The sequence below is a fragment of the Meles meles genome, chromosome 2 (assembly GCF_922984935.1).
Source record: "Meles meles chromosome 2, mMelMel3.1 paternal haplotype, whole genome shotgun sequence".
Taxonomy (NCBI): Eukaryota; Metazoa; Chordata; class Mammalia; order Carnivora; family Mustelidae; genus Meles; species Meles meles.
Genome location: NC_060067.1, coordinates 209,871,832 through 209,886,679, shown reverse-complemented (window position 1 = coordinate 209,886,679; position 14,848 = coordinate 209,871,832). Strand labels below are relative to the sequence as shown.

General features: G+C 52.4%; 1 protein-coding gene across 5 annotated transcripts in view; it reads right to left on the bottom strand.

The window, feature by feature from the left end:
* The window catches only part of ERICH1 (glutamate rich 1), a 48,838-nt gene extending 37,540 nt beyond the window's left edge, over positions 1-11,298 (bottom strand). For 4 of the 5 annotated variants that reach the window (XM_045993921.1, XM_045993932.1, XM_045993941.1 and 1 more), the window contains exon 1: positions 11,195-11,247. In XM_045993921.1, the coding sequence (XP_045849877.1) occupies positions 11,195-11,216 (22 nt within the window). In that variant the 5' untranslated portion in view covers positions 11,217-11,247. Of the gene's footprint in view, positions 1-11,194 lie in introns of all 5 variants that reach the window. The other variant, XM_045993911.1, reaches the window with a different exon arrangement.
* Positions 11,299-14,848: the final 3,550 nt, after the last annotated feature.

The following is a 14,848-nucleotide window of genomic DNA, read 5'->3' as shown; positions in this document are numbered from 1 at the left end:
CATTCCCTACATATTTTCAGACCACAATGCTCTGAAGCTAGAACTGAATCACAGGAGAAAAGTTGGAAAGAACTCAAATACATGGAGGCTAAAGAGCATTCTACTAAAGAATGAATGGGTCAACCAGGAAATTAAAGAAGAATTGAAAAATTCATGGAAACAAATGAAAATGAAAACACAACTGTTCAAAAATCTGTGGGACACAGCAAAGGCAGTCCTGAGAGCAAAGTATATAGGGATACAAGCCTTTCTCAATAAGCAAGAAAGGTCTCAAGTACACAACCTAACCCTACACCTAAAGGAGCTAGAGAAAGAACAGCAAAGAAAGACTAAACCCAGTAGGAAAAGAGAACTCATAACGATCAGAGCAGAAATCAATGAAATAGAAACAAAAAGAACAGTAGAACAGATCAATGAAAGTAGGAGCTGGTTCTTTGAAAGAATCAATAAGATTGATAAACCCCTGGCCAGACTTATCCAAAAGAAAAGAGAAAGGACACAAATTAATAAAATCATAAATGAAAGAGGAGAGATCACAACCACCACCAAAGAAATACAAACAATTACAAGAACATATTATGAGCAAGTATACACCAGCAAATTAGACAATCTGGAAGAAATGGATGCATTCCTAGAGACATATAAACACCAAAACTGAACCAGGAAGAAATAGAAAACCTGAACAGACCCATAACCAGTAAGGAGATTGAAGCAGTCATCAAAAACCTGCCAACAAACAAGAGCTCAGGCCAGACAGCTTCCCAGGGGAATTCTACCAAACATTTAAAGAAGAACTAATTCCTATTCTCCTGAAACTGTTCCAAAAAAATAGAAATGGAAGGAAAACTTCCAAACTCATTTTATGAGGCCAGCATTACCTTGATCCCAAAACCAGACAAAGATCCCATCCAAAAGAAGAATTACAGAACAATATTGTTGATGAACATGGATGCAAAAATTCTCACCAAAATACTAGCCAATAGGATTCAACAGTACATTAAAAGGATTATTCTCCATGACCAAGTGGGGTTTATTCCTGGGCTGCAAGGTTGGTTTAACAACCACAAATCAATCAATGCGATAAAATACATTAATAAAAGAAAGAACAAGAACCATATGATACTGTCAATAGATGCTGACAAAGCACAGCATCCTTTTTTTTTTTCACTTTTTACTTTTATTTTATTATTATTATTATTATTATTTCACTTTCAGGTTTGACATTTTAGAAACTTTAGTCTCAATTAGTCCTCATACTTTGGTGCCCAGATATAATTTAAAATATTTTAATGGTTTTTGGTAATATAATATTCTGAAGCTTTAGTATTCCTGGAGAAAGAAAATCACAGCATCCTTTCTTGATCAAAACTCTTCACAGTGTAGGGATAGAGGGCACATACCTCAATATCATCAAAGCCGTCTATGAAAACCCACCGCAAATATCATTTTCAATGGGGAAAAATGGACATTTTTTCCCCTAAGGTCAGGAACACGGCAGGGATATCCACTTTCACCACTGCTATTCAACATAGTACTAGAAGTCCTAGCCTCAGCAATCAGGCAACAAAAAGAAATTAAAGGCATCCAAATTGGCAAAGAAGAACTCAAACTGTCACTCTTTGCAGATGATATGATACTTTATGTGGAAAACCCAAAAGACTCTACTCCAAAACTGCTAGAACTCATACAGGAATTCAGTAAAGTGTCAGGATATAAAATCAATGCACAGAAATCAGTTGCATTTTTGTACACCCAACAACAAGACAGAAGAAAGAGAAATTAAGGAGTCGATCCATTTACAATGGCACCCAAAACCATAAGATACCTAGGAATAAACCTAACCAAAGAGGCAAAGAATCTGTACTCAGAAAACTATAAAGTACTCATGAAAGAAATTGAGGAAGACACAAAGAAATGGAGAAATGTTTCATGCTCATGGACTGGAAGAACAAATATTGTGAAAATGTGTATGCTACCAAAAGCAATCTACATGTTTAATGCAATCCCTATCAAAATACCATCAATTTTTTCAAAGATATGGAACAAATAATACTAAAATGTATACGGAACCACAAAAGACCCTGAATAGCCAGAGGAGTGTTGAAAAAGAAAGCCAAAGTTGGTGGCATCACAATTCCAGACTTCCAGCTCTATGACAAACCTGTTATCATCAAGATAGTATGGTACTGGCACGAAAACAGACACACAGATCAATGGAACAGAATAGAGAGACCAGAAATAGACCCTCAACTCTATGGTCCACTAATTTTCAACAAAGAAGGAAAGAATGTAAAATGGTAAAAAGATGTTCTCTTCAACAAATGGTGTTGGGAAAATTGGACAGCCACATGCAGCAGAATGAAACTGGACCATTTCCTTACACCACACACAAAAATAGACTCAAAATGGATGAAAGACCTCAATGTGAGACAGGAATCTACCCAAATTCTTGAGGAGAACACAGGAAGCAACCTCTTTGACCTAAGCCACAGCAACTTCTTCCTAGGAACATTGCCAAAGGCAAGGGAAGCAAGGGCAAAAATGAACTACTGGGACTTCATCAAGATCAAAAGCTTTTACACAGCAAAAGAAACAGTCAACAAAACCAAAAGACAACTGACAGAATGGGAGACAATATTTGCAATCGACATATCAGATAAAGGGCTAGTATCCAAAATCTATAAAGAACTTATCAAACTCAACACCCAAAGAACAAAGAATCCAATCAAGAAATGGGGAGAAGGGGCGCCTGGGTGGCTCAGTGGATTGGGCCGCTGCCTTCGGCTCAGGTTATGATCTCGGGGTCCTGGGATCAAGCTCCACATCAGGCTCTCTGCTCCGCAGGGAGCCTGCTTCCTCCTCTCTCTCTGCCAGCCTCTCTGCCTACTTGTGATCTCTCTCTCTGTCAAATAAATAAAATCTTAAAAAAAAAAAAAAAAAAGAAATGGGGAGAAGACATGAACAGACATTTCTGCAAAGAAGACATCCAGATGGCCAACAGACACATGAAAAAGTGCTCCACATCACTTGGCATCAGGGAAAAACAAGTCAAAACCACAATGAGATCCCACCTCGCACCAGTCAGAATGACTAAAATTAACAAGTCAGGAAATGACAGATGCTGGCGAGGATGAGGAAAAAGGGGAACTCTCCATTGTTGGTGGGAATGCAAGCTGGTGCAGCCACTCTGGAAAACAGAATGGAGGTTCCTCAAAAAGTCAAAAATAGAGCTACCCTACAACCAGCAATCACACTACTGGGTATTTATCCTAAAGATACAAATGTAGTGATCCGAAGGGGCACGTGCACCCGAATGTTTATAGCAGCAATGTCCATAATAGCCAAACTATGGAAAGAACCTAGATGTCCATCAACAGATGAATGGATAAAGAAGATGTGGTATATATGTATACAATGGAATACTATACAGCCATCAAAAGAAATGAAACCTTACCATTTGCAAGGACGTGGATGGAACTAGAGGGTATTATGCTGAGTGAAGTAAGTGAATCAGAGAAAGAAAATTATCATATAATCTCTCTGATATGAGGAATTGGAGAGGCAGGGTAGGGGGTTGTGGGGGTAGGGAAGGAAAAATGAAACAAGATGGGATCAGGAGGGAGACAAATCATAAGAGACTCTTAATCTCACAAAACAAACTGACGGTTGCTGGGGGGAAGGCGTCAGGGAGAGGGTGGTTGGGTTATGGACACTGGGGAAGGTATGTGATACAGTGAGTGCTGTTCAGTATGTAAGCCTGATGATTCACACACCTGTACCCCTGAGGCCAATAATACATTATATGTTAATAAAAAGTTTTAAAAAATGGGGTGCCTGGGTGGCTCAGTGGGTTAAAGCCTCTGCCTTCAGCTCGGGTCATGATCTCAGGGTCCTGGGATCGAGCCCCACATTGGGCTCTCTGCTCGGCAGGAAGCTTGCTTCCTCCTCTCTCTCCACCTGCCTCTCTGCCTACTTGCAATCTTGTCTGTCAAATAAATAAATAAAATCTTAAAAAAAAATTAAAAAAAAAGAGGGAAGCACTGTTCAAAATAAAGCCAGAAATGGCGCTCAAAGGGGCCACAAAAGGAACTTACTCCCTGACCGGTCTGATGTGCTCTCCTATCTAAGGCTTGCGTGGACACTGAATATTCATTTTCTCCCCAAACTCTCATATTTAAGAAAATTCCAAAGTTTGTCCTCAATATCTCCTTGCAGATTGTCTAACTTGACTTACTGCTTCAGCTGTCAGAAGAGCTGTCCCAGCCACAACTGTTCCCACCAGGGGACACAGCAGGGACACGGGCCAGGTGGCTCCGCATCTCCTGGCTTCACCAAGCACACCAAGGGACCGAGCACAGTCCAATGAGGCTCCCAGGCCCTGCAGAAACTTGTTTTACTATCCTGGAGATATACAGGATAACTGAGCATGTCTAGTCCAGTCTTTTATTTTGTGCAGTCTCATGAATGTTGGCTTTTTCATCTACCAGATCCCGAATTCCACCCACAGCACGCAAGGCAAGACCGGCAGCCGGGTCACCTGCAGGAGTGGCTCAGCAAACCGCTTGCTTTGGGAGGGCTCAGGGAGGACACAGACTGGGAGGGGCCTGCTCCTCACTATCCTGAAAGCCACTTCCACTCAGGGACCAGGCCTCCTGCTACGATGTCTTTGAGGCTGGGTGCCACGACCCGCTCTCCAGCCCCTAAGCCAGACGCGCTGGGGCCTCCCCCTGCATGACATGTTCCCACGCTGCTGGCCTGGCCCCTCTGTCCCTGTCAGCTGGGCTGTGACCTTGGGCCTTGCACTTCACCCCTCTCCCGCCTGAATCATCTGGATGCGCCAATGTTAACACAAGCCGCCTGCACTTGGTCTTCAGTGTGCAGCTGCCCCCTGAGCAGCGTAGGGTTTGGGCACGGACCCCTGTGCAGCAGAAAGTCCCTGTATAACTTCTGACTCCCAAACTTTACTACAGCCTGTCAGCCGAAGCCTGACCGGTAACATCAACAATCCACCGACACTTACTTTGTTCTGTGTATCACGTAGTGTACTCTCACAACGGAAACTAGACATAAGAAACGTCACTAAGAAAATTATAAGAAGAGGGCGCCTGGGTGGCTCAGTGGGTTAAGCCTCTGCCTTCGGCTCAGGTCATGATTCCAGGGTCCTGGGATCGAGTCCCGCATCGGGCTCTCTGCTCAGCAGCGAGCCTGCTTCCCTCTCTCTCTCTCTGCCTGCCTCTCTGCCTACTTGTGATCTCTCTCTGTCAAATAAATAAATAAAAAAAAAAAGAAAATTATAAGAAGAGAAAACACATTTTCTACACTGTACTGATGGGGAAAACCCAGGTCCACTCTTGCTGGCTGGAGAGACTGCCCCTCCCAGGGCCAGCCCACTCCCAGGGGACAGCAAAGCAGGAGAGTCCCTTTGATATGCAAACCAATCCATCCAGAGCCTGGCCTCCCCACCTTCACCACACCAGGCGCAGCACCCTCTGCCCGGCCTCCCCACCGTCCACACCAGGAGCAGCGTTCCTCTGCCTAGATCCTCCCAGGCTGCCACCCCCATCACCCGAAGCCACCGAAACTGTTCAAAGCAGCCAGTCCCCCTCCCCTGTCCTGCCTGCTCATCCCATGGAAACCCCATCGAAGGTCATGGTCTCAGTCCTCCCCTGCCTCTTGACCTAGTGCTTCCCCCGGGGGTGGGGGCCAGCATGGGGGTGGCCTGGCATGCCTTCCTCTCTAGGACCCACGAGCATGCTGACCTTGGTTTTCCGGAGCCTCTGCTCCATGCCCTCCTGCAGCTGCGCCTGACTCACCGCGTCATGAAAGAAGCCAGGGCGGCCCCCAGCCTACAGACAACTAAGGGTTACGGGGGAAAGAGGGGGCCCGCCTCCCTTGGGGCAGCAGCAACTGGTCTGAGGGGATGGAACCCGCTCTATCCACACACCCCAACCTGACTTGTGTCAAATCCCAAAGACGGCAGTCTGTAACCACCCACCAGGCATCTCTAGACTACAGGGTCAGTCCCCACGTCCAGTTTTCTCAGAAAACTTCTGTACCCCAGGGCTGCTGCCTTACTCCCTGTTGTGTCCACCCATCCACGAAACCCCAACCACAAGCTGGACCTGCCCTTTCCAACAGTGATCCTGTCCATTTTCATATTTGTCTTTTATGGAGGCAAACAACCCCCTGCCCCAGTGCCTGAAACATATACCAGCTCACAGGTCCTACCCCAAACGGCTGCTTCTGGGCAGTGGGGACTGGCATTCACCGACTGCACGGAGCCATGTTTGTCTGTCTGTTCCCTGGCTCATTCAGGAAATTCTTGCTGAGCACAGGAAGCCTGCCTGGTAGAAGAATTTGAACAGGAACCTGGTGGTGACAAGCTGGAGGGCCGCCGTGTGTGAGGAGGGCTGCGCACCATCACGGGAGCTGGAACATTGGGGTAGGGGTGCTGCTCCAGCCTCTGCCCGGGCAGTTAGATAAGTCAGTAAAGCCAGGCTATTTCTACTGCGGAAGCCTCACAGGCACAAGGATGAAGCTGTGCTCCAAGAGCCTACCTGGTGCTGGCCCGCCCTCTCTCAGATGCAAGGACACAGGGAAGAGGAAGAAGGCCGGGCCAGCTGGGACTGAGACCACCTAGAGTTCAGCTCTCGCCCAGTGAGAGTCCCTGGAGGATAAGGGTCTTGTGGCACCAAAGCCTTGGCTGGCCCCACGCTTGCAGGAGAGGCGTCCCCTGGGAAGACCAGACGTGGCAGGAGCAAAGCTCGTCCAGAAGCAGCTGGACCGCATGCATTACACACACTTTCCCCAGCGGGCGTGCGCCTGAGAGGCCCATGTGGCGGGGCAGGTGCCCACAGGTTAGGACTGGGCTCATCATCCCAGGGAACGTGCAAGGCGTGGAGGTGGGAAGGCCTGGCCACTCGCATAACCCTGGTAGCATGAGAGGCTGAGATGACCACTTCCCCTGGATGAGAAATCTTCAGGTTAACAAAAAGCGACTGGCCCAAAGGGTGGGGGATGCTGGGTGAGAGAGAGGAGCTGGGGCACAGGCGTTCTGCCCCGTTCTTGACTTCAACCAATACGTTTAATCCTCTCCACCCGCCAGTCAGCTCGTGGATACAGGAGCGGCTGGTGAGGACGCAGCGTCCAAGGCGCACTGGAGGGTGCGGGGAGGACCAGTGACCCCGAGCTGGGAGGCGGCGTCACCGTGTGAAGAGCTCCCGTGCACACCGCTCACGGCCCAACAGCTGAGCCGGCCCCGCACAGAAGTACACGGTCAGGTTCTCCCAGAACGGCTGAGCAGCTCTGGAATGCAGTGCTCCGTTCTCAAGGCCACTGTCTGGAAAGCCAGGAAGGACCTCTCAGGTCGGGGCGGGGGCGGGGGCACCACGCCCGGTCACTGTGTGAAGTGTTTGCTGTGCAGCTACTGAGGCCAGCACCATGTGAGATAGGGACAGACACCTGCACCCCGATGCATCCCGAGCCTCCCACCCCCACGCCGGCAGCTACCGCCCAACCCGCCTGGAGGCCGGCTCCATTCCCAGCCGTCCGGCTGCTGCCTCCTGCGCCGGCACCCCGCAACCAGCCGGTCACCACCCAGTTCGGCACGTGATTACGTGTCAGAGAGTCACCTGGTCTCCCCCAGTACAAAGGAAGCCACCTGAACCCCCCCACTCACGACCTGTAGGCCTTTGTGGGCCTCGGCTCTGTTACAGAGAGCTGTTGGTCTCGGGTGGGCCTGTGACCCCCAGAGGCCTGCGATCTGGCCGGGGAGACAGCTGCTAGTACCCCTCACACACCTCCCCACACAAAACAGCACATTAAAAACAAAAATTTTGCTTCTTACTCAAATCGTATCATTGCAAAGCCCAAACGTCCTCCCCATAAATCCCGCAGAGTTTCGCTACCAACAGTCTTGGAGGAGAACTGGGCTTGGGGAGGATTTACAACCTGGCGGAAGCACTCTGCCTTCAGGGAACGCCCTCGAGTCACGGCTGCAGACTACGGGCCAGCCCACCCCATCACCCCTTTTTGGTCCGGGCCAGAGTGGACGTTTTCCTGGGATGTGGCTCGGCCACAACCGTGACCCTGGCCCAAAGGAAGAGCCTGGAACCTGCCTAGAATGAAAACGTTCCACTCCCTGCTGCGTTTCCGGGGCCCGAACGAGGTCACGCCCAGCCAGTAGACTCCGGAACATTCGCTGTGTGAGCAAGGGTGAAGTGAGAATTCTGCAGGTGACACCAGGTCTCTGAAGGGGGCTGGGCAGTGAGAGAGCAGAACTGGGAGGGGCAAGTCTGCACCAGCCATGGCCTTCTCTGCCCGGCACACAAATGGGAGGTTTCTACAAGTTGTCAGTGCTTAGCATCTTTCCAATTACAACCGCCCCCACAGGTGTTTCTGGAAGCCTAAGTATTGTCCCAAAGACAAGCTCTTCCGTGAGGTTGTTAAAAGGACTCACAAACCCACTACTTTGTGTCCTAATTCAGTTGTAGGCTTTGGAGACTGACTAATCCACCCCCCCCACCGCAATGTCGTAAAATCTCACTCAGACAACTCTATCACCGGTCCAATGGCCAAAGGAGGCCGTTTTTAGAGAAGAAGGTCCCCGACTGAGGAAAACAATGCAAGGCTTCATTTGCCTCAATTCGGTGAGCTGTGAGGGTTCCATCAAGTTGACCGGGTGCACGCAGATGAGTCTGCTTCCTTGCAGAGGGAAGCGCTGATGTGTCAGACTCGGAGGGTCCCACGCACACTTGGATGAGAGAAGGGGATGAAGGGAACGAGCGCTGTGCAGTCCAGGAAGGAGCCCCGGTGCAACGGGGAAGGGCGCTCGGGCTGGCAGCCGGCTGCGGAGACCCAGGGGAGCCACCTGGGCGGGGCCTGCTCGAAAGCCCAAGGTCTTTGCTCCGGCCTCCAGCATGTGGAAGAACGGCCTGAGCACTCCAGATGTTTTAATGTTCACTTTGGAGACTAACATCTGACTCGTTAGATATGAAGCCATTTTAACCTCTGATGATCTGTTTTTCAAACTCATAGGTAGAAGTAAGGACTCAGCAGCGTGCAGAACAGCAGGGAGGCGCCCCCACAGTGTTCTCCTATAAAGGAAGCCGCTGAGATGGGAACGCTATTTACTGCTCTCCACATTCTGCCTATTGGGAAATTAGTCTCTTTTCCTTATTTCAAAAAGTTCTTGTTAACTATAATGGACACTCAACTTTTCATTTCAAAGGGTGAATCCGCACCCATTTTAAATGTAAAAAAGAAAAAATAAATAATCATGGCCTGGACCAATCCAAGTAACATAAGAAATGTATCAAAACCCTTCAGTTTTACCTGAAACCATAAGCTCCTAGAGGAAACCTAGGTAAAGAGCTTCTTGATATGGGTCTTGGACAGGAAACCTAAAGCACAGGGAACAAAAGTGAAAATCCACAAGGGAGGCACATCAAACCCAAAGGCTTCTGCACAAGAGAGAAACCCACAGGCACGAGGAGGAAGCCTGGGGACCAGGAAATGGTGCCTGCGAGTCATGCATCTGAAACGGGTTCATACCCAGAATGGATGGAGAACATACACAGCTCAACAGCAAAATACCAAGCTAATTAAAAGATGGGCAGAGGATCTTAACAGGAATTCTTCCACAGATGACACACAGATGGCCAACAGACACACAGAGGGATGGTCTCTCATCAGCAGGGAAATGCAAATCCAAACCACAGCCGGAGACCACCTCACAGCCCTTGGAATGGCAACCATCAAAAAGGCAAAAAAATCCCAACTGTTGGCCAAGATGCGAGAAAGGGGATCCTCTCACACTGTGGCTGGGAACACAAACTGCAGCAGCCACTCTGGAGAGCAGTACGGAAAGTCCTCAGAAAGTTACAAATACAGCTACTCTACGACCCAGTGATTGCACTTTGGAATGTGGAGATTTGGAGCTCAAAGAGGTGTCTGCACCCCCACATTCACTGCAGCACTACTTACAAGTGCGAAGACGCGGGCCAGCCTAGGGGTGCACCCAGGACGGATGAGTGGATGAAGAGCTGCAGTGTGTTCACACGAAGCAATTAAGAAAGAAGGAAAGCTTGCCATTTGCAACCACACAGGTGGACCTCCAGGGCCTTAAGCTAAATGAAATCGATCAGAGACAAACACTTCCACGTGGCATCTAAAAACCCCTGCGTAGGTACAGAGAACAGGTTAGTGGTCAGCAGAAGCAGGGAGGGTGGAGGGAAGAACTGGAGGAAAGTGGCCGAAAGTACAAGCCTCCAGCTGCAGCCTCAGTGACTCCTGGGACCACAGTGTACGACACCCTGTGCTCTGCTGGAAAGTCTCGCAGAGAGAAAGTCCTAAAGTTCTCACCACAAGGACACACGTGGAGTTAACTTACGGAGTGCAGGACCCCCGGCCCAACCCCCCCTGGACCCCAGAGTCCTGTCCACCTCCCACCTGGAGCTCCAGGCAGCCCACCTCCTGCCCCACCTGGACTCCCAGCCCATGCCCCCACAGACCTCAGAGCCCCGCCCACCTCCCACTCGGATCCCAGAGCCCACCTCCCTTCCCGACACTGCACCCTGGCCCACCTCCCTCCGGTACCCCAGACCCAGGCAAGCGTTGGCGCTGGGGACCCGGAGGGACCACCTGGGTGGGCTGGCAGGACCCCAGGGACCCAGGTCTCTCTGGGATCTGCATCCCAGCCCCGGGGTTCAGGGGCCCTAGACAGAGAAGACAAGGCCTGTGGGACCTCGAAGGAGCAGGGAACACCTTTCCATGAGGGAATATGGGATTTGTGGGGCGGGGCCCACAAACCTTTGCAAGGGACCTGCGGCTTGTACTTCCAGGTGGGAAGTAGACAGGGCTCTGGGGTCCAGGGGGGATGGGCCGGGTCCCAGTCTTGCGGGGGAGGGGGAGATGGACCGGGGTCCCGGGCTCTGGGTGGGAGGTGGACAGAACTCTGGGATCCAGGGTAGGATAGGCCGGGTCCTGGGGTCCCGGTGGTAGGTGGACAGGGCTCTAGGATCGGGGCGGGGGGGTGGGCCGAGGGTCCCGGGCTCCGGGGGGGAGTGGACGGGGCTCTGGGGTCCCGGCGGGGATAGGCCGGGGGCCGGGGGCTGAGTCCTAGAGCAGAATCTGGGCGCGTCTCGCTCCGCACCTGCGCCGCCCGGCTTTGCCCCCAGACCCCCACCCAGCATACCGTGCTGCCGCGGCGTGGCCATGGCGATCCAGAGACCCCAGTTTTACCTCCCCGCCGGCCGCTCCAGGGCCAGAGGCGCGCGGCGACGCTTCCGGGTTCCGGCCCTCTATGCCCGCCCACAACGACGGCCGCGCCCAGCCGGGACCTGGGTTCTCTCCTGCTGGATGCCAATCAGCCGCGCTCCGGATGTGGATTGGCTTGTACGGGGGCTGTGGGCGTGGCCGTGGGCGGTGGGGGTAGGGGGGTGCGTGGAGCATGCTCAGAGCGAAGTGGCTGAATCCTGGGTTAGTCCGGCTCTCGGTTTTGGTCCTTAGGAGAAAGTCAGGAGATGCAGGAACTCCAGTCTCATAGGAGCCCTATGAAACCATATCTCCTCATGACCATTTCATCATCAGTATTCAAATGAAGAAAGGGAAGGATTTATTTTTTTCCCAGTTTTATTGACACGTAATTGAAATACAACACTGTAAGCTTAGGGAGGGGTCAGCGGAAGGGGTTAAAGGAAGGGGGTAGTGGGCGGAGCCATATGGAGGGGGGTCAGAGGAAGGGGTTCAAGGGAAAGGGAGTCATAGAGACTGGGTCAGCAGCAGGGTGTCAGCAACAGGGGGCACAGCCCGCAGGTGGCTTGGTGACCGCCCGCGGTGACACCTAGGGTTCTGGGGCCCCACATCAGGGGCCCTGGTGCTGCAGGGGTGGAGCAGTGCAGGGGCCTGCGTAGCCCCCACCCTGCACCGGGTGTCCTAAGGGACCCCAAACTCGGGTGAGAAAGTCAAGGGGAAGAAGACCACCGTCCTGGGGTCCCTCCTCCCCGCGGGTGCACGCCCCGGTGGGGTTCTTCCCTGTGCCCCCATCCACCCCCCGCACCTTCTCCGGGACCTTGACTTCTTGTTTGCTCCTTCCTCGAACTGACTTCCTGGAGAATATGTTTGTCCGTGTCAGGCACTGTTCAGGGCGCTGCGGACAGGTCGTGAACAGTCAGACGACGGGAGTGAATGGGGGATGAGGGGGACACACAGCAGGTCACGGACACGAGCCTGGGGACGCAGGTGGTCAGGAAGTTTCCGCGGGAAGGTCCTGAGGCCAGGCCAGCAGCAGACGGAGCAAGCCTTGGGGATAACGGGGCAGGGAGCGCTGGGCAGCGGGGAGGCACACGGTGCCCTGAGGCTCCTGGGGGACGGTGTCTGCAGGGGACCAGGGAGGGCAGACGCTCTGATGCCCTCAGGCAGGAAACAGGCCTCCGTGTTGGGGCACGCGCCCAAAGGGGGTTAAGCCATGGAAGGTCACCAGCCTGCGGGAGCAGAGGAGGGAGCCTCTGGCCTCCATCTTAGAGAAGTCCTGTGAGGAAGCGGGGAGACCGGGTGAGTCCACGGCACCTAGAGAGGCCTTGGCGGCCAGCGTAGGACGGTGGCTTCCCAGGTGGTAGGAAGCGGCCCTGGGATTTCAGATGTATTTGACGACAAAGCAGAAGCGGTTTTCTTGTTGACTCACGTGGGCTCTGAAGAAGAGAAGTGTGGCCTGTAAAACATATTGGTGCGAGAGGAGGAACTACTCGCTGGACAAATGTCCTCCATGAGGCTGTGTTTAGTCCCTGTCCTTCCCTTCTGCCACACCTCCCAGCGTCCAAGCCCGCTCTGGACTTGGCGGCTTCACAACAAAATCTTCCCCGAAACCTCAGAGTTTCCTCCTGCCCGAAGTCCTTACTCTCGATCAGACCCGAACTTGAAAGAATGGACGGCAAAGTCAGCGTCTACCTTGTCATCTGCAGCCTGTCTCCCACCCCGACCTCCGTGTACCTGCTCCTAAGTCACAGGACCTCACGTCCCCAGGTCCAGGGCAGGCTGACCAGTGTGCACCTGCCACCCGCTGTCTGCCCAGAAGGGCCACCTGCCCAGGTGCGGATCCCTGTGCCTCTTGTCCCCATCCCCCGCCCCTCGTAGCCTGCTCAGAAAAACCAGAGAGTTCTCCCTGCTGCATTCCTGGCCTCTGCTGCCTTCCTCGTCTCTCACTAGAATTCCTCCAGGCTTTTTAAAAAAGATTTTATTTATTTATTTGACACAGAAAGAGCAGGAGCAGGGCAGAGGGAGAGGGAGAAGCAGACTCCCCGCTGAGCAGGGAGCCCCAACACCCAGGAGCCCAGGGTCATGACCTGAGTGAGCCAAAGGCAGACACGTCACCGACTGAGCCCCCCAGACGCCCCTCCTCCAGGCATGTGGAACTGAGCTCCCCATGTCCGCTCGTGCTTCCTCACTCCCACCTCCCGGTCTTCTCCTCATTGTGGCCAAAACGTCTTAGAAATCTCAGTACCATTCAGAGTCAGTGAAGGTAACCCGTCACTTTCAAGCTGAAGTGCAAAATTGCGGGGACATATCAGTAGATGCGAAAGAGGCATTCGACGAAACCCAGCACGTGTTCGTGACAAAAACTGTCATCAGACTAGGAGCAGAGGGGACTTCAGCTTCATAAAGGGGACCTACAAACACCCTCTAGCTACCATCATGTTGACCCCACATGTCATGCTGTCCCCTCCCACCACGCTTTCCCATGTGGCCCCCCAAGTCCTGGCTCAAGTAACAAGGAAATAAAAGGTGTACAGATCGGGAAGGGAGACATGAAACAGTCCACAAATGTCACGATTGTCCCTGTTGGACATCCTGCATCCCTGCTCAGATCCCCAGATCAGATTTTACTGAACACAAGGTACAACTCGGAGTCCTCCCGATGTCATGTCACCCCGGACTGTTCTGCAGACACTTTCGTGCTGTCCCTTGCGCACTTTGTTCTGCTTCGTCGGACCCTCCCGAGCATGGAGGGTGGGTGTCCCACCTGCCCTTCCATCCCCTGCCTGCATCCACGTGCCGGCTCTCCCTTCTTCCTACATCCCCTTCCCCACACCGCTCCTGTCTTGTCCAGGACTCTGGCAGAAGGTGCCCGCAGGGTTCCCTGTACGACCCCCTTGCACTCACCTGCTGCCCCCCAAACAGGCTGGCTGGCCTTTCTAGAAGGCACAGGAGCTGCTCAGACAGAAAACCTGCAGCGGGCAGTGGGGAAACATGTCAGTCTGGGGGGTGGAAGTCCGATGACACATGTCCAGCCCTCCAAACCTCGGCCAAGCCATTCGGAGGTGCAGTCTCCATGGTTCCCTCAGGGACCCGAGCCAGACCGAGCACCCCTTGTTTCCAGGGCGACCAGCGTGGTAGGGCATCTGTTAAACTCTCCCTCCCTCCTTGTCCGACTCCTCCGGCTTCCTGGACTGACCTCCTGATGAAACCACCTGCCCCCAGCTCCACGGCTCTTGGAGTATTTTCACGAGCGACTCCCTCTGCGGACGGAAAGCTCCCTGGTCCGGGGGCTGTTTCTCTATTTGGCTCATGTGTTGAGAAACGTGCAGACACTCAGCACACTTTTGCTGTTTTTTATTGTGGCTGTGGTATGAGTGAGTGAACCAGTGGATCTCAAAAAGGTGGACAGGTGGGGCACCTGGGTGGCTCAGTGGGTTAAGCCACTGCCTTCGGCTCAGGTCATGATCTCAGGATCCTGGGATTGAGCCCCACATCCGGCTCTCTGCTCAGCAGGGAGCCTGCTTCCCCCTCTCTCTCTGCCTGCCTCTCTCCCTACTTGTGATCTCTCTCTCTGTCAAATAAATAAATAAAATCT